At 43.3% G+C, this 20,572-nt stretch overlaps 1 protein-coding gene across 6 annotated transcripts in view; it reads left to right on the forward strand.

The window, feature by feature from the left end:
- CPLANE1 (ciliogenesis and planar polarity effector complex subunit 1) overlaps positions 1-20,572 on the forward strand; it is a 144,551-nt gene that overhangs the window by 35,765 nt on the left and 88,214 nt on the right. For 5 of the 6 annotated variants that reach the window (XM_056546351.1, XM_056546360.1, XM_056546362.1 and 2 more), the window contains 6 exons: positions 1,162-1,317; positions 3,292-4,019; positions 5,966-6,177; positions 9,076-9,156; positions 11,124-11,318; positions 13,529-13,696. In XM_056546351.1, the coding sequence (XP_056402326.1) occupies positions 1,162-1,317; positions 3,292-4,019; positions 5,966-6,177; positions 9,076-9,156; positions 11,124-11,318; positions 13,529-13,696 (1,540 nt within the window). The remainder of the gene's footprint in view (positions 1-1,161; positions 1,318-3,291; positions 4,020-5,965; positions 6,178-9,075; positions 9,157-11,123; positions 11,319-13,528; positions 13,697-20,572) is intronic. The other variant, XM_056546354.1, reaches the window with a different exon arrangement.

A 20,572-nucleotide genomic window follows, 5' to 3' on the forward strand; every position in this document is an offset into this window, starting at 1 on the left:
GGGCACCTGCTGCTGTTACACAGTGGTTAGACATTCTGCTGCTGTTACACATTTGTTAGGACGCCCCTTTCCGAAATTACATATCTGTTAAAGGAGTGCCCTAACAATAATATGTATATTGTGCCCTATAAAAAGTTTTTACATCAGGAGATGCCCTAACAAGTGAGTAACAGCAGGGGGCACCATAACAGGTATGTTACAGTAAGATGAAGCCCTAACAAGTACAGTGGTCCCTCAAGTTACAATATTAATTTGTTCCAGGACGACCATTGTATGTTGGGACCATTGTATGTTGGGACCATTGTATGTTGAAACCATAACTCTATGGAAACCTGGTAATTGGTTCTTAAGCCACCAAAATGTCATCCAAAAATAGTAAAAAGTGAGGATTAAAGAAAAATAAGTAGATATCTAATACAGATAAAGCAAATCCTTATATATAATAGTAATAAATATCTGCAGGGAGCTGTAATCACTGTCTATGTAGAGGACAGGAACTTCTTCAGGGTCCTCTACAGTACACAGTGTCCTAAAATTAACATGGAGCCGCCCCTCACCTGGTGTCCAAAGGAGCAGGCAGATAACCCTGGTACAGGTAAAGAATACAGAACATGTAATACCTGCCTGTACTGTAGGGGGCGCTACCAGACACCAGTCAGTGCATACACTTCAGTAATACAGGTAAAGAGTACAGAACATGTAATACCTCCCTGTACTGTAGGGGGCGCTACCAGACACCAGTCAGTGCATACACTTCAGTAATACAGGTAAAGAGTAGTACAGAACATGTAATACCTCCCTGTACTGTAGGGGGCGCTACCAGACACGAGTCAGTGTATACACTTCAGTAATACAGGTAAAGTGTACAGAACATGTAATACCTCCCCGTACTGTAGGGGGCGCTGCCAGACACCAGTCAGTGCATACACTTCAGTCTGGTTTCAAGTTACAATGGTCTAGAAAAGACCATTGTATGTTGAGTCCATTGTAAGTTGAGGGATCGCTGTATGTGTATGTAACAGAGGGCTTGCAGTAAAATACTTGTTAAGATTGCCCCCCTGCTTGAACACACTTGTTAGGACACCTTCCCCCAGCTGTTACATTATTGATCGGTGCCTCTGCTATCACATACTAAACATTGCTATTTTTTTTCCTTTACAGTCTAAAACAAATGGGCCCAGTCTGAGGACCCTCTCTTCATTAAAAGCCCCATTATTAAAAGACTCTTGGACAACGCCGTCTTCCACGTCACATGTGCCGAGCTTTCTACAAGAGGAGGAGGAAATGTGTGGACAGCTGGAAAAGTTGCTAGCGCAGGTACTGAGGGCACAGGAGGGGAGGAGGTCTTCTCCTGATGTCCTTCCCCCTCCTCAATTACTAGCCAAAAAGAGTTTCCCACAGCCCTCCGATTAGCTGGATAGACCATAACTTATCATTCTCACCTTCAGCGATCCAAAATCAAAGGGTGTCTGTTCGATCATTCATCACTAGTCATATAGTTTCATCTGTTTTATTACATCACAGCTGCCTCTAAGCACATGACCCAGTTACAGTAATAAAATGCATAATGTGTCAGAGGAAGTGGTCGGTCCTGGGTCAGCTGACCTCCTGTGAACTACAGGAAGACATAATCACCAACAGATTGCTTTCTTTTAACTTAAAGGGGTACTCCGCTGCTCAGCGTTTGGAACAAATTGTTCCAAACGCTGGAGCCGGCGCCGGGAGCTCGTGATGTCATACCCCCGCCCCTTCAATGCAAGTCTATGGGAGGGGGCGTGACAGCCGTCACGCCCCCTCCCATAGACTTGCATTGGGGGGGGGGCAGGTTGTGACGCCATGAGGGGGCGGGGCTATGACATCACAAGCTGCCAGCTCCAGCGTTCTGAACAGTTTGTTCCTGACGCTGAGCAGCGGAGTACCCCTTTTAAGAGAAAATTTGTCTAAACCTGTATATGGGCAGCAATGGGGTTCAGCAGTTGCATCACTGTGGTCTACGGCTCGGATTCCCACCAAAGAGCTACATGACATTTGTATGTTCTTTCCATGTCTGTGTAGGTTTCCTTGGTTAAAGGAAAACGATCGTCCCGTTCACCCACACTAAACCCAAAACACTGAACAGGAGACCCATGTGGGGGTCTCTGACTAACATACATACCTGCAGCCCGGAGCGGTGTCCTTCTGAAGGTCCCCTTCTTTCTTGGGCAAACTGCGTACAGGAGGCGGGCCCGCTGGGTGAATTTGAATATTCATGGTCGCTGGTGTCAGTAGGCACAAACGCTAACATGACCAGCGCACATGAATATTCGAATTCGCCCGGCATGCCCGCCTCCAATTCGCCGAAGAAAGAAGTGGACCTTCAGAGGGACACGACACGACCCAAGCTACAGGTATGTATGTGGCACACCACGATTTTACAGTCAGTGTCAAAAATCGGATCCCTTGAGGAAATGACTAGATCGTAGTCACTAGCTGATTATGATCAGGTCTGCAGCCCCATATAAGTTAAAGGGGTACTCTGGCGGAAAACTTTATTTTATTTTTTTTTAAATCACGATTTGAACCTTCGATGCACAGATACAATTTCAGCCGATTTGAGCTTCCGAAATCGTATCTGTGCATGGACAGGTACAAAGCCATTAAAGGGGTACTCCGGTGTAAAACTTTTTTTTTTTTTAATTATTAAATCAACTGGTGCCAGACAGTTAAACAGATTTGTAAAAAAAAGGATTTAAAAGAAATCTTAATCCTTCCAGTACCTATTAGCTGCTGAATACTACAGTGGAAATTCTTTTCTTTTTTTGGAACACAGAGCTCTCTGCTGACATCATGAACACAGTGCTCTCTGCTGACATCTCTGTCCATTTTAGGAACTGTCCAGAGTAGGAGAAAATCCCCATAGCAAACATATGCTGCTCTGAACAGAACCTAAAATGGACAGAGATGTCAGCAGAGAGCACTGTGGTCATGATGTCAGCAGAGAGCTCTGTGTTCCAAAAAAGAAAAGAATTTCCTCGGTAGTATTCTGCAGCTAATAAGTACTGGAAGGGTTAAGACTTTTTAATAGAAGTAATTTACAAATCTGTTTAACTTTCTGGCACCAGTTGATTTAAAAAAAAAAAAAAGTTTTACACCGGAGTACCCCTTTAATGGCTTCGTACCTGTCCGTGCACAGATACGATTTCAGACGATTTTAGCTTCCGAAATCGTATATCTGTGCATCGGAGGTTCAAAAGGCGATGTCAAGAAATGTATTCATCCTTTTTTGTTTGTTTTCTTTCCCCCCTGATACAGGAGGAGAGTGAGCAGTCAGATGATCAGCAGTACATCGCTCCTGCGGATGGGACGTACAGCAGAGCAGAGCATGGCAGACTTGAGTTTGCTTCCATGTTTGACACCATCCATGCCAGTGACCAATACCCAGCCAAGAGTGATGTCCTCAGTGAGCTGCTGCGCATACGGAGGACTATACTAATGGCATGGGCAGTAGGGGTGTCCATGGGTGGTGTGGCACACACGGGTGCCTTGTTACACTACACAGTCGGCTGCCTGACTCACTTCTTGTCCATTCTTCAAAATCCAAAGTGCCCAATGCTGAAACCGGATAAACCTTCCAAAAAGAAAGCCAGAGGCGACCCCTGGACGTCGTATGTTTCGGTCTTTCACCAGTGCCTTACTTTGCTGTATTGGGATGTGGCTCCCCGACAGACCATCGGCCACGTAATAAAACTGACCGCAGAGACGGTCAGGTTGATCCTCCTCCAGCACCGGCGGCTCTTCTCCAAGAATCTCCTGGAAAGCTTCTGCTTGGTAAAGATGGTTTCCCAGAACTTGGCAGCGATTTATGCATCCAGGTTCGAGTCGATCTCTACAACACCTACGGTGGATGACACTGCGCATCTGGACGTTCTGAAGGCTCCAGTGTTCCAAACCATAAAACAGCCGGTCCTAGTGCCACATCTTCAGTGTATTTTTAAGGAACCCCCAAATTTAGGGCTGGAGAATATGAAGTCAGAAAAAAGGTACGTTGTGAAAAGGAGTCCCTGCTTATGAGAGGTTCCCCTGATAGGCCATACCTGCCAATGGTCTAGTGCAGTGGTCTTCCACCTGCGGACCTCCAGATGTTGCAAAACTAAAACTCCCAGCATGCCCGGACAGCCGTTGGCTGTCCGGGCATGCTGGGAGTTGTAGTTTTGCAACATCCGGAGGCCCGCAGGTTGAAGACCACTGGTCTAGTGTCTTTGAAATGCCATGTCCCTGTATGTTCTTGGCTGCAGAGGGGTCAGCTCAGTGTGCAAATTAAAGGGGTACTCTGGGGAAAAACACTTATTTATTTATTTATTTTTTAAATCAACTGGTGCCAGAATGTTAAACAGATTTGTAAATTACTTCTATTAAAAAATCTTAATCCTTCCTGTACTTATAAGCTGCTGAATACTACAGAGGAAATTCTTTTCTTTTTGAAATACAGAGCTCTCTGCTGACATCATGAGCACAGTGCTCTCTGCTGACACCTCTGTCCATTTTAGGAACTGTCCAGAACAGCATATGTTTGCTGTGGGGATTTTCTTTTACTCAGGACACTTCCTAAAATGGACAGAGATGTCAGCAGAGAGCACTGTGCTCATGATGTCAGCAGAGAGCTCTGAATTTCCACTGTAGTATTCAGCAGCTAATAAGTACAGGAAGGATTAAGATTTTTTTAATAGAAGTAATTTACAAATCTGTTTAACTTTCTGGCACCAGTTGATTTAAAAAAAAAAAAAAAAGTTTTTCACCGGAGTACCCCTTTAAATGAATGGGGCCAAATTGCAAATTATAATGCAATCTATGGCTTAAAGGGGTAGTCCAGTGGTGATAAGTTTGAGATCATGGGGGGACCGACCGCTGGGGGCCCCTGCGATCTCTCTGTACGGGGGCCAGGCTCTCCGGCCAGATAGCTGGTGTCGACTTCCGCACGAAGCGGTGGCCGACACGCCCCCTCTGCACTTTGGCTCTGTCATGGAGTTGTATTGAGGGGGCGTGTTGGCCGCCGCTTCGTGCGGAGGTCGACACGCCCCCTTCCCGCGGGCTGTCGGGGCTCCGTACAGGAGATCGCAGGGGGCCCCAGCGGTCAGACCCCCCGCGATCTCCATCTTATCCCCTATCCTTAGGATAGGGGATAAGTTGTTCACCACTGGGTTCACCACTGGACTACTCCTTTAATATATTGGGTTGGGTGGGTATGTCCTAGTGCAGTGGTTGGGAAACACTGCACTAGGACATCCCCCCCCCCCCCCCATTTATTTCAAGGTTACATTTCACCCAATGGAAGGATACCACATTTTCTAAATCACCATATCAAGCGTATGTACTAGAGATGTTCCCATTAAAGGGGTACTTCCGTGGAAAACTTTTTTTTTTTTTTTTTTAAATGCCAGAAAGTACAAAAATTTGTAAATTACTTCTATAAAAAAAATCTTAATCCTTCCAGTACTTTTTAGGGGCTGTATACTACAGAGGAAGTTCTTTTCTTTTTGGATTTCTCTTCTGTCACGAAGCACAGTGCTCTCTGCTGACCTCTGCTGTCCGTTTTGGGAACTGTCCAGAGCAGCAGATGTATGCTATGGGGATTTTCTCCTGCTCTGGACAGTTCCTAAAATGGACAACAGAGAGCACTGTGGTTGTGAAAGAAGAGAAATCCAAAAAGAAAAGCATTTCCTCTGTAGTATACAGCCCCTAAAAAGTACTGGAAGGATTAAGATTTTTTTTTAATAGAAGTAATTTACAAATCTGTTTAACTTTCTGGCACCAGTTGATTTAAAAAAAATAATAATAATTCCACGGGAGTACCCCTTTAAGAGGTTATCATCAGCTTTTCCGATCTCCTGCAGGGCATTGCTTTACTTACATAGGAATAGGTGTGCGCTGGATGTGTCCTTGTATAACTGGGCAGATGAGATCACTGTCATCTTATTCTGTATTGCAGGTTGGCATTCCTGTGGCGTCTCCTATATCATCAGACCCTTTTATACCAGATGCAATTAAGAAAGAACATTTCTCTCCATCAATCGATGCCGTTGGCACCCGAGGTCCAAAATGAAGAAAATGCCATTCGGTTTCTTTTGTGTCACTTACAGTCGGAGCTTCAGAGCGGAGGAGGACATTTATCGGGAACCTTAAGTCTTCTTCCTGTCGCTGGTATTGTAACCTTACACCGTCCACCTACTTTACACTTTTTTTCTTGTCTGGAAGGGATGTAGTATGGGTTATGTACACTAGTGTTGAGCGCGAATATTCGCAATTCAAATATTTATTTGGAATTTCGCATATTCGCTAATATATATTTGCAATTACGAATATTCGTAATTTTATTTTTTCCCCAGAGAGGACATCACAGTGATCTCATCCCGCCCTGCTTCCAGCCTGTGGTCTAGAGAAGGTTCCTATACTATTTACTGTATTAGACCGGAGAGCGAATATTCACGAATATCGTCACTAAAATTAGATAGGTAGATAGTGACGATATTCACGAATAGGACAGGACAATATTCAAAATGAAAAATGTCATAGACCCATTATCACTTCTGTATAGACCAAGAATATTAGGAGATAGATATGAGATAGATAGATGGATAGATATGAGATAGATAGATATGAGATAGATAGATATGAGATAGAATGATAGATATGAGATAGATATGAGATAGATAGATATGAGATAGATAGATATGAGATAGATAGATATGAGATAGAGAGATATGAGATAGATAGATAGATAGATATGAGATATAGATAGATATGAGATATAGATAGATATATAGATATAGATAGATATGAGATATAGATAGATATGAGATATAGATAGATATATAGATAGATATGAGATATAGATAGCTATATAGATATAGATAGATATGAGATATAGATAGATATGAGAGATAGATAGATAGATAGCAACAGAAGAATGCAGCAGCACACTGCCAGCACAAAGATATAGATGAAACATGAATATGCAGATAAAACATGGAGAGCTATACAGCTATGGTGTAATAGATGCAAATGTGAAACTATGAAATAGTGAGGCACTTAGCTCACAAATTTGTCTCCGCCGGCGGTCAAATAGCTTGGACCGTCCCACCGCGATAAGGTGGCCTCATTGGGACGGACCCTACACTGTGAATATGCCTCTGTGTGAACAGTTCAGTAAGCATGGCAGGATCTGGAACATCCAAGACACCTTGTATACACACCTGATAGAGGTGGGTGGGGTGCAAGGCCAACATGGAGGTAGTCACTCCCCCGTATGTGCAATACAGACAAAGAATAAGTCAGCCAGCACTTTAGTTGATACCAAACTATTATATGGACCTGGCCTGCAGGTGCACGCTACTAGGCAAAATAGATAGATATGAGATAGATAGATATGAGATAGATAGATAGATATTAGATAGATAGATAGATATGAGATAGATAGATAGATATGAGATAGATAGATAGATATGAGATAGATAGATAGATATGAGATAGATATGAGATAGATAGATAGATATATAAGAAAGATAGATAGATATGAGATAGATAGATAGATAGATATGAGATAGATAGATAGATATGAGATAGATATGAGATAGATAGATAGATAAATATGAGATAGATAGATAGATATGAGATAGATTGATAGATAGATATGAGAGAGAGAGATATGGGATACATAAATAGATATGAGATAGATAGATAGATATGAGATAGATAATATAGATTGGTAGATAGTTATCCGCATACGCATTTATGCAAAGCGAAAATAACTGCAAATATATGAATTTCGCGAATATAGGACAAATATTCCTCCATATATTTGTGAATTCGAATATGGCATATGCCGCTCATCCCTAATGTACACCCACAAGGGCTGTTACCCTTCTTTCTTTGAATTATGGTTGGCAATTCTGCCAGGTTAGGCAGTATTACATTGCCCCTACCACACTGAATAAGCAGGTTTTTTTTTTTTATTCAGGAGCAAGTGAAAGGCTGGACTACTAAAGAGTGCCTCTCATTAACTTGATACATTTTATAATCCTCCCCGTTCACTGCCCCCATCATGATAAACACCCTGTCAGCAAGCGTGACATCATCTGAAGCCATACAGGGGAGAACTTCCTCCCTCACTCTGCTACACACAGCCCAGAGCAGTTCAGTGTGAGATAAGGTATGATTGGCTAAGGCTGCACCCTCCCCCCCTCAGCTCTCCAGACTACATTTCCTGATTTGGGGCTTCTGCCAGTCCAAAGTCTGTGCAAGAGATGGAGGGAAATGTGTTCTGGACAAGTAGGGAGACAGCTTTAAAAAAAAAAAGAAACAGAAAACTTTTTTTTTTTTAACAAAGTACATTAGAAATATTTTTTATTTACCATAAGGAGTGGACTAACAAAAAATGTGTTTTAATGAGAGTGGCCCTTTAATAATAGGGGATAAGTAGCTGATCTTTGGGGTTCTGACAGCTGGGACCCCGCTACTCTATGAGAAGCATGTGTCGTCTACCGGTAGACTGCACGCGCTCCATTTATTTCTATGGGATCGCCACTAGTCCCAAGTGCTGTACTTGGGCCTTTTTGGCGCTCCAATAGAAATGAATAGAGCACGTGCCGGCTGCAACACAAGCTCCTAGCTGACCGCCGGGTCCCTTTCTGGAGATCAGGGAGGAGCCCCAATGGTTGACCACCTGTAGACTTAGACAGGCCAAATGTATGATGGAAGCCCTCACTCCTGACATATTCACCGAATCGCCGCAGTTGCTTATTGATCACAATCTTAGTTTGCGTTTTTATGTGGTGTTTTCTTTCTTTTTTTTTGTTGTTGCTTTGTTTGTAGCACAATGGCTGCATCTTTATTGCTGTGGGTCAAAACTCCTTCACTTTAATATGCATCATAGTCCCTGCACATTGATATCTGGTGTAATTTGGGAAGGGTGGGGGGGGGGGGGGGGTCATTGAGCCAATTGGTAGAGGCACCATTCTCAGAATTTGAGTTTTATTTTTTTTTTTAAAGCACTATATATTGTCGTTTACATTAATGTTACGTGTATTTTCTTATTTTCAGGGGAAGAATATTTCTTGATGGGATCTTACAAAGAGGCGGTGGGGGTCTGGAAAAGGGAGTTACAGGAGGCGACGGCTCGAGGTAAATGTCACAGTCTATTTTATTGTCAAGCTCATATTTTGTGTGTTTTGGGGAGCTTTACCTCCGCAACCAATTGTGTTTTTTTTTTACTGTCCAAATGCATCTAAAATTATAAGTTTCCATTAAAGGGGTACAACGCCCCTAGACATCTTATCCCTTATCCATCTAACATACATCTTATCGCCTCTGGGGACCCCTGCGATCTCGGCTGCGGCATCCCAGACATCTCGTGCACGAAGCGAACTTCGCTCCCTGCCGGATGACTGGCGAGGCAGAGGCTCGTGACGTCACGGCCTTGCCCCGCTCCTGACATCACCGCCACGCTCGTGAGATCACGGCCACGCCCCCTCAATGCAAGTCTATGGGATGGGACATGACAGACATCGCGCCCCCTCCGATAGACTTGAATTGAGGAGCATGGCCATGACGTCACGAGCCTCCAGCGCAGCACCCAACGCTCTAAATGAACACCAGGTGCACCAGGGAGATCTCGGGGGGGTCCCTAGCGACGCCCCCCCCCCCCCCCCCGCGATCAGACATCTTATCCCCTATCCTTTGGATAGGGAATAAGATTTCTAGGGGCGCAGTACCCCTTTAAGCTTTTGATTAAAAATGTCCTGTCATTTTGTGTCTACAGCGCCTGTGCAAACCAGTCTGTCTCCATAGTTACAGACAAAAAACATACGCATTGTGTTGTCTGATACTGTAACTTGTGCTTTATGCTAATATACATTTATTAGCTTACAATAAATTAGGGTTACACATTTTTTGTTTTTTTTATTTTACCACGAGAACACATAGGTCAACATTGGAGCTGTAGAGACAAAACAGTAGAAGATTTTTGTGAAATGTGCAAATCGTCAGAAAGCGGACAATTTGTATACCCATTATGCCAACTTTACTACAACAAATACGCATGGGAACACATCTTTAAAGGGGTACTCCGGTGAAATTATTATTATTATTTTTAATTTTTTATCAACTGGTGTCAGAAAGGTAAACAGATTTGTAAATGACTTCTATTTAAAAAATCTTATTCCTTCCAGTACTTATCAGCTCAGAGGAAGTTCTTTTCTTTTCGAATTTCCTTTCTGTCTGACCACAACGCTCTCTGCTGACACCTCTGTCCATTTTAGAAACTGTCCAGAGTAGGAGAAAATCCCCATAACAAACCTATCCTGCCCTGGACAGTTCCTAAAACGGACAGAGGTGTCAGCAGAGAGCGTTGTGGTCAGACAGAAAGGAAATTCGAAAAGAACTTCCTCTGTAGTATACAAGAGCTGATAAGTACTGGAAGGATTAAGATTTTTTAATAGAAGTAATTTACAAATCTGTTTAACTTTCTGGCACCAGTTGATTAAAAACATTTTTTTGGGAGGGGAGTACCCCTTTTAATGAAAGGATAAAGCTTCTCTTGGAAACTTTCACCAAATTGAAGCATCTAAAATGAACACCCATACTTTATCATATAAACAACTATATAGTCATTTTTGTTTTTGTGTTTTTTTTGCGTGTTTTTATTTTTTTTATTTTTATTTTTTGGAGGCTGTACCACACTGGTTTTTCAGCTCCGCTTTGCTTCTGTGAACGTGGCCCCCTGCCCATTGAATTTAGTAGAGTGTAAGAGTCACACTGAAGTCTTTGTTGCACTCCATAGGGTTGGATATCATAGCATTGGCATTACAGTCTAGAAACCAGGTCCGGCCCCCACAATTAACAGCAGGAAACAAGTGGTACACAGTGTTTCCCAACCAGGGTGCCTCCAGCATTTGCAAAACTACAACTCCCAGCATGCCCGGACAGCCTTTGGCTGTCCTGGCATGCTAGGAGTTGTAGTTTTGCAACAGCTGGAGGCAGCCTGGTTGGGTAACACTGACCTAAGTAGAAATGACTCCCATGTAGTACGCGAATGGGTGTGTGTCGTAGCAGATCTATGTGGAAATGCTTCATATGGTTCTTGTTTCCAGGAGGAAGGAGATGTGGGTTACTCCAGACCCGTTATTACCTGGCAGTTCTCTACTGCCACCTCTATCACTACAATCTAAGTGATGCCCAGGGAATGTGCGACCAGCTAGTGAAAGAGCTGCTCATCCGATCCCATCTGCTGTGTGAGAATGAGCAGAGTGTCAAGGAGGGGATCGCTGCAGGTCAGTGTCTATCTGGTATGTATCTGTAAGTGAAGGAATAAAACAGGGAGCCCAGAGGGGGCGCCACGTGTGATACCGTAGGGATAATAAAAGACAGAGATAGAGGTGTAGCGGGGCCTATAAGACCCCCAGGTATTTGCAGCTCACCTTGTGGCAAGTAAAAACTTGCATATCAACCCACTATTGGGGTTAGAGAAGAAAGCCGGAACCGCTGCTAAGCCTCAGGTTGCAGGCGAGGTAGAACCGTTTCCTGGGAGAAGACCAATAGTAGTACAGCAAAAAAACCTTGAGATGGCGCTGCTGGTTCCAATTGTGGAGATATCAAACCGTAGCCAGAGATGTAGGTAGTACAAAACACTGGACAGTTTATTTAGAATAGCATAAAAAAACAATAAAACAGAAGGATTACGCGTTTCGGGGGAGTCTCCCCCTTCATCAGATCAGTATGATCTGATGAAGGGGGAGACTCCCCCGAAATGCGTAATCCTTCTGTTTTATTGTTTTTTTATGCTATTCTAAATAAACTGTCCAGTGTTTTGTACTACCTACATCTCTGGCTACGGTTTGTTATATCCACAATTGGAACCAGCAGCACCATCCCAAGTTTTTTTTTGTTGCTGTACTACTATTAGTATCTGGTATGTAGGGTTGCCACCTTTCTTGCAAAAAAAAAAATATACCGGCCATGCTAATTTGCAGAATTAATTATATATGTGTGACATCACAGGAAACACATATGCGGGGGAAATTTTGTCCTATTCTGACCCCTATAACTTTTTTTATTTCTCTTTTTGCGTCCCGATCTGTAGTTTTGAACAGGACCATTTTTGTTTTGCTGTGGCTTTTTGATCGCTTTTTTTTAATTAAATTCGGGAGTTGCAGATAGTTACTAACTACAACTCCCAGCATGCCCTGATACAGCCTGTGGCTCAGCAGCTGCCCCAAATAAAAACTACAACTCCCAGCATGTTGGACTATATAGTAGTATATAGTATAGGTCAGTGTTTCCCAACCAGGGGTGCCTCCAGCTGTTGCAAAACTACAAATCCCAGCATGTTGGACTATATAGTAGTATATAGTATAGGTCAGTGTTTCCCAATCAGGGGTGCCTCCAGCTGTTGCAAAACTTCAAATCCCAGCATGTTGCACTATATAGTAGTGTATAGTATAGGTCAGTGTTTCCCAACCAGGGGTGCCTCCAGCTGTTGCAAAACTACAAATCCCAGCATGCCCGGACAGCCGTTGGCTGTCCGGGCATGCTGGGAGTTGTAGTTTTGCAACAGCTGGAGGCGCTCTGGTTGGAAGACACTAGTATAGCATATGGTGCAACATTCCGGGAGTTGTAGGATTGGTTGGATAAATACCAGACATTGCATTGCCGGTATTTTTAATATAAAAATACCGGCCAGGTGGCAGCCCTACTGGTATGGAAATGACACACATCTAGTGCATATGACCATTAGGGTGCGTTCACACTGAGGAATAGGAGAGGAATCCTCGCATAAAAATTCAGCCGCAGAATTCACGTTTTTTTTTTTCTTCGCACGGAATATAGGAGGAAACTTTTTTATTTTATTTATTTTTTTTGTTTTTGTTTTTGCTGCACTACAACCACCAATTGTAATTTCTCTTTTTATTTTTATCTTTTTTCGTGCAGAATTTTCACGCTAATGTCACGCAAATTCTGTACGGAAACTATATCAAGGGGAAAATTTTTTACCATTGACTTCAATGGACTACTGCTCGCGTATTCCGCAAGAAGAGTGAACATGTTCTTTCTTCTAGCGGAATGGATTTCCGTGAGCGGAATTTACGCAGTGTGAACAGTGCAGAGTAAAATACATTGAAGTCAATGGCAAAGTAGATGTTAATTATTTCTAAGCGGAGAATTCAAGAGGAATTACTCAAGTAAATTCCTCTTGAATTGCTCAGTGTGAACGCACCCTTACAGGAAAACTGGGGTTGGACTGGTCCAACGCAAATTAATGGAGACACAAACAGCTGCTATATTATTCCTCTAGTATGCCCTTGGGATGGAACAATTAAAAGTATTTTTCATACTCCGTTAATATTGCAGCAAAAAAATAAAAAAATGTAATCCGTATAAGACTTGAACATCCATGAGTGCAAATTTATAGGACTGGCACCAGCTTTCTCCGCAGTTACATCTTTACATGTTTACTACACTCCCACATGTTTTACTGTTCGTTTCTTTATCGCCGCAGCAAAACCTCAGCCTGGTCGCCGGCCGTTGAAGCAGGTGCACCCAGATGCCGCTCTCGCTGTCATCCGATCTATGGGCAGGTTCATGGCGGCGTATTTCACCAACCAGCTGCTGTATGTGTTTCCTCCACATAGCGTCTGTGTATTGGCTCCTCTCTATGCCCCCACAGGTAATGTTACCATGAGCGTATGTTATACTTATGTTTCTGTCACCATGCGAAAATCATTCTTATCGGCTTGATAAATGTTTATCTTCTACAGGGCTGTTATGCCGTGCAGGATATACATATACATGGCATGCTTGTCTTATCCAGCTGGTTTACTGTATCAAATTGTGTATGAGCATTATGGGGGAAAAAATATATATATACTTATATATACTGTGTATGTGTGTGTATATATATATATATATATATATATATATATATATATATATATATATAGATTAGTTAGGAGTAGCCGTATTAGTCCAGTGATGCAAAAAGCAAAATCATCGCATTCAGCCGCTTAACAACGAATTACAAGATACTGCAACTACCGATGATTTTGCTTTTTATATATATATATATATATATATATATATATATATATATACATATATATGTGTGTGTGTGTGTATATATATATATATATATATATATATATATATATATATATATATATATATATATATATAATAAATATAATATATATATATATATCAACAGGGGAATACAGCAGCACACTGCTAGCACAAAGATATAGATGAAACAGGAGTATATAGATAAAACATGAGTATATAGATAGAACATGAAAAGCTATACAGCTGTAATGCAATAAATGAAGATATGAAACTATGAAATTATGAGGTACTTAGCTTGCAAATTTGGCGCCAAATAGCGTGGACCATCCCACCACGGTAAGGTGACCTCATTCTGGGACGGACCCTACACTGTGAATATGCCTCTGTGTGAACAGTACAGCAGGCATTGCAAGGTCTGAAACATCCAAGGCACCTTATATACACCTAATAGAGGTGGGTGGGGTGCAGGAGCCAACATGGAGGTAGTCACTCCCCCGTATGTGTATATATATATATATATATACTAGCTGAGTACCCGGCATTGCCCGGTTTTTCCTTCCTAATCGTTGTTGGTGAGGAAAATAAACAAAGGAGGAAGCTTTTGACTTCATAACCCGTCCTCATATATTGTTGTCATATCCCAACCCCATATCCCGACCTCCTGTCCCGACCTCCTGTCCCGACCTCCTGTCCCGACCTCCTGTCCCGACCTCCTATCTCGAACCTCCTATCCCGTCCTCCTATCTCGAACCTCCTATCCCGTCCTCCTATCTCATCCTCCTATCCTGTCCTCCTATGTGTCCTCCTGTCTCGCTCGACCTCCTATCCTGACCTCCTATCCTGACCTCCTATCCCGTCCTCCTATCTCCTCATCCTATCTCCTCATCCTATCTCCTCATCCTATCTCCTCATCCTATCTCCTCATCCTATCTCCTCATCCTATCTCGACCTCCTATCTCGACCTCCTATCTCGACCTCCTATCTCGACCTCCTATCTCGACCTCCTATCTCGACCTCCTATCTCGACCTCCTATCTCGACCTCCTATCTCGACCTCCTATCTCGACCTCCTATCTCGACCTCCTATCTCGACCTCCTATCTCGACCTCCTATCTCGACCTCCTATCTCGACCTCCTATCTCGACCTCCTATCTCGACCTCCTATCTCGACCTCCTATCTCGACCTCCTATCTCGACCTCCTATCTCGACCTCCTATCTCGACCTCCTATCTCGACCTCCTATCTCGACCTCCTATCTCGACCTCCTATCTCGACCTCCTATCTCGACCTCCTATCTCGACCTCCTATCTCGACCTCCTATCTCGACATCTTATCTCCACCTCCTATCTCGACCTACTATCCCGTCCTCATATCCCCTCCTATCCCGGTCCTCCTATCCCGGTCCTCCTATCCCGGTCCTCCTATCCCGGTCCTCCTATCCCGGTCCTCCTATCCCGGTCCTCCTATCCCGGTCCTCCTATCCCCACCTGTAATATGTGTATCATGTATTGAAATATCTCCAGCCGTACGGAAGTTATGTGGGAACATACATTTCCCATTGATTTGCATGGGACTTTAAACAACAACCCCGACCCTCACAAATGGGGGTAGTTAAGGGTTAAATGAACTATCCTATATTTTAAGTGGACATATAAGTAACATGTGACCAAGTATTATTGAAATATCTCCAGCCGTTTGGAAGTTATGCAGTAACATATATTTCCCATAGACTTGTATGGGACTTTAAACATAAACCCTGCCCCTGGCAAATGGGGGTGAGTAAGGGTTAAATCACCTATCCTATGTTTGTTGCTGACATATAAGTTACATGTGTGCCAAGTTTCATGTTAATATCTTTAGCCGTTTGGACGTGATGCTGGAACATACATACACACACATACATACATACATACACACATACGTACACACACATACACGTACGTTGAGTTTTATATATATATATATGTATGTGTGTGGGTGTGTGTGTGTGTATATATATATAATGTATATATATGTATGTATACGTACACTGCTCAAAAAACTAAAGGGAACACTTAAACAACACAATGTAACTCCAAGTCAATGACACTTCTGTGAAATCCCACTGTCCACTCAGGAAGCAACACTGATTGACAATCAATTTCACATGGTGTTGTGCAAATGGAACTGACAGCAGGTGGAAATTATAGGCAATTAGCAAGACCCCCCCCCAATAAAGGAGTGGTTCTGCAGGTGGTGACCACAGACCACTTCTCCGTTCCTATGCTTCCTGGCTGATGTTTTGGTCACTTTTGAATGCTGTCGGTGCTTTCACTCTAGTGGTAGCATGAGACGGAGTCTACAACCCACACAAGTGGCTCAGGTAGTGCAGCTTATCCAGGATGGCACATCAATGTGAGCTGTGGCAAGAAGGTTTGCTGTGTCTGTCAGCGTAGTGTTCAGAGCATGGAGGCGCTACCAGGAGACAGGCCAGTACATCAGGAGACGTGGAGGAGGCCGTAGGAGGGCAACAACCCAGCAGCAGGACCGCTACCTCCACCTTTGTGCAAGGAGGAGCACTGCCAGAGCCCTGCAAAATGACCACCAGCAGCACACAAATGTGCATGTGTCCGCTAAAACGGTCAGAAACAGACTCTATGAGGGCCCAATGTCCACAGGTGGGGGTTGTGCTTACAGCCCAACACCGTGCAGGACATTTGGCATTTGCCAGAGAACACCAAGATTGACAAATTCGCCACTGGCACCCTGTGCTCTTCACAGATGAAGGCAGGTTCACACTGAGCACATGTTACAGAAGTGGCAGAGTCTGGAGACGCTGTGGAGAACAATCTGCTGCCAGCAACATCCTCCAGCATGACCGATTTGGCGGTGGGTCAGTAATGGTGTGGGGTGTCATTTCTTTGGGGGGCCACACAGCCCTCCATGTGCTTGCCAGAGGAAGCCTGACTGCCATTAGGTACCAAGATGAGATCCTCAGACCCCTTGTTAGACCATATGCTGGTGCGGTTGGCCCTGGGTTCCTCCTAATGCAAGACAATGCTAGACCTCATGTGGCTGGAGTGTGTCAGCAGAGGAAGGCATTGATGCTATGGACTGGCCCCCCTGTTCCCCAGACCTGAATCCTATTGAGCACATCTGGGACATCATGTCTCGCTCCATCCACCAATGCCACGTTGCACCACAGACTGGCCACCTCATCAGGAGCATGCCCAGGCGTTGTAGGGAGGTCATACGGGCACGTGGAGGCCACACACACTACTAAGCCTCGTGTATAGCCGACAGAACATAGTAACATAGTTTGTAAGGTTGAAAAAAGACAAGTCCATCAAGTTCAACCTAAAATCCTAGGAAGGTAGAAAAAAAAACATAAGGCTAATGCACATTGCCCCATGACAGTGTAAAAATTCCTTCCCGTCCCAAATATGGCATCAGAATAAATCCCTGGATCAACGTTCTATCCCCATGAATCTAGTGTCCGTAACCTGTAATATTATATTTTTCCAGAAAAACACCCACGCCCCCTTGAACTTGTTTATTGAGTCAGACCTCACAACATCATGGGGCAGAGAGTTCCATAGTCTCACTGCTCTTACAGTAAAGAATCTCTGTCTGTGATGATAATGAAACCTTCTTTCCTCTAGACGTAGAGGATGCCCCCTTTTCACGGTTATCGGCCTAGGTATAAAAAGATCACTAGAAAGATCTCTGTACTGTCCATTCATATATTTGTACATTGTGATCAGATCGCCCCTAAAACGTCTTTTCTCTAAACTAAATAACCCCAAGCTTAATAACCTGTCTTGGTCCTGTAATCCTTCCATACATCAATTATCTTTGTCGCCCTCCTCTGCACCCTCCTCAGTTCAGCTATGTCCTTCTTATATACAGGTGCCCAAAACTGGACACAACACTCCATATGTGGTCTGACTAGTTATTTATACAGAGGTAGCTATGTCCTTATCACAAGCCTCTATGCCTCTCTATACATCCCATGACTTTGTCAGCCTTGGCAGCAGCTGCCTGGCACTGATCACTAAAGTAGAGTTTACTGTCCACAAGTCTTTTTCGGCAATTCTTTTACCTAATGTCTTATTATTCAGCCCATAATTGTACATTTAGTTTTTATGGGCCAAGTGCATATCCTTACATTTCTCTACATTAAAATGAATCTGCCATTTCTGTGCCCAAGCCTCCAGCTTCCCCAGATCCCTCTGTAATATTATATTATCATCCTCTGTGGTGATCACACTAGCTTGGTGTCATCTGCAAAAATTGAAGCTTCTTCTGATTAAAAAGGTTGTATGTCTGAGAAGCCTGACCTGCTGCGATCACCATAGTGGATTTAGTCTGAACAGTACATCGTCTTTATGATACGCCGACACAGAACTCTAAAAGGGGAGAAGGAGAAAATGATTTCTAATTGATCCGATGGCAAGACATTGACACACAAGATGCCCTTCCACATTTCATATTTGTATGCAGATTATTCTGATTTCAGTGGGATCTGCCAACAGTCTAAGCATTGGAAGGGGTTAGGAAAACATGGCTGCTCTCTTAAAGGGGTATTAGTTTTTATGAGAGTGCCCATTTAAGGGGGTGGTATGGCCCCTTTATACATGTCTTGTTGTGCCTCACCTTTGTTGTCTATATCTCTTATACTGTGCACATGCTGGTGGCATGTGCCTTGTGACAGTAAACTGTTTTCTGCTGACTGTGGTAAATGGAGACTGCGTAACAAGAAATGGTAGTGATGGTTTAATTAAAGGGATTTTGTCACCAAGGGATTGGGAATAGGTGTTCCATAGCAGGTGGTTTGACTACTGGGACCCCCTGTGGTCTCGAGAGCTGCAGAGGCTTCAGTGGTGGTTTATGGGATTGCTGCAGAGAGCCAAGAGCTGTAATCTGAAAGGCAATGAATGGAGTGCAGTACATATACAGTGGGGCAAAAAAGTATTTAGTCAGCCATCAATTGTGCAAGTTCTCCCACTTAAAAAAATGAGAGGCCTGTAATTTTCATCATAGGTATACCTCAACTATGAAAGACCTAATGAGACAAAAAAAAAAAATCTATAAAATCACATTGTCTGATTTTTTAAGAATTTATTTGCAATTATTTATTTATTATGGTGGAAAATAAGTATTTGGTCAATAACAAACGTTCATCTCAATACTTTGTTATATACCCTCTGTTGGCAATGACAGAGATCAAATGTTTTCTGTAAGTCTTCACAAGATTTTCACACACTGTTGCTGGTATTTTGGCCCATTCCTCCATGCAGATCTCCTCTAGAGCAGTGATGTTTTGGGGCTGTCGCTGGGCAACATGGACTTTCAACTCCCTCCAAAGGTTTTCTATAGGGTTGAGATCTGGAGACTGGCTAGGCCACTCCAGACCTTGAAATGCTTTTTACGAAGCCACTCCTTCGTTGCCCGGACGGTGTGTTTGGGATCATTGTCATGCTGAAAGACCCAGCCACGTTTCATCTTCAATGCCTTTGCTGATGGAAGGAGGTTTTCACTCAAAATCTCACAATATATGGCCCCATTCCTTCTTTCCTTTACACGGATCAGTCGTCCTGGTCCCTTAGCAGAAAAACAGCCCCAAAGCTTGATGTTTCCACCCCTATGCTTCACAGTAGGTATGGTGTTCTTTGGATGCAACTCAGCATTCTTTCGCCTCCAAACATGACGAGTTGTTTTTATCAAAACTTTCTACTTTGGTTTCATCTGACCATATAACATTCTCCCAATATTTTTCTGAATCATCCAAATGCTCTCTAGCAAACTTCAGAAGGGCCTGGACATGTACTGGCTTAAGCAGGGGGACACATCTGGCACTGCTTGATTTGAGTCCCTGGCAGCGTAGTGTGTTACTGATGGTAGCCTTTGTTACTTTGGTCCCAGCTCTCTACAGGTCATTCACTAGGTCTCCCCCATGTGGTTCTGGGATTTTGCTCACTGTTCTTGTGATCATTTTGACTCCACAGGATGAGATCTTGCGTGGAGCCCCAGATCGAGGGAGATTATCAGTTGTCTTGTATGTCTTCCATTTTCTAATAATTGCTCCCACAGTTGATTTCTTCACACCAAGCTGATTGCCTATTGCAGATTCAGTCTTCCCAGCCTGGTGCAGGTCTACAATTTTGTTTCTGGTGTCCTTGGACAGCTCTTTGGTCTTGGCCATAGTGGAGTTTGTAGTGTGACTGTTTTAGGTTGTGGACAGGTGTCTTTTATACTGATAACCAGTTCAAACAGGTGCCATTAATACAGGTAACGAGTGGAGGACAGAGGAGACTCTTAAAGAAGAAGTTACAGGTCTGTGAGAGCCAGAAATCTTGCTTGTTTGTAGGTGACCAAATATTTATTTTCCACCATCATTTGCAAATAAATTCTTTAAAAATCAGACAATGGGATTTTATGGATATTTTTCTCATTATGTCTCTCATAGTTGAGGTATACCTATGATGAAAATTACAGCCTCTCAT

Source organism: Hyla sarda, chromosome 1 (genome assembly GCF_029499605.1).
Source record: "Hyla sarda isolate aHylSar1 chromosome 1, aHylSar1.hap1, whole genome shotgun sequence".
In the NCBI taxonomy this organism is placed as follows: domain Eukaryota; kingdom Metazoa; phylum Chordata; class Amphibia; order Anura; family Hylidae; genus Hyla; species Hyla sarda.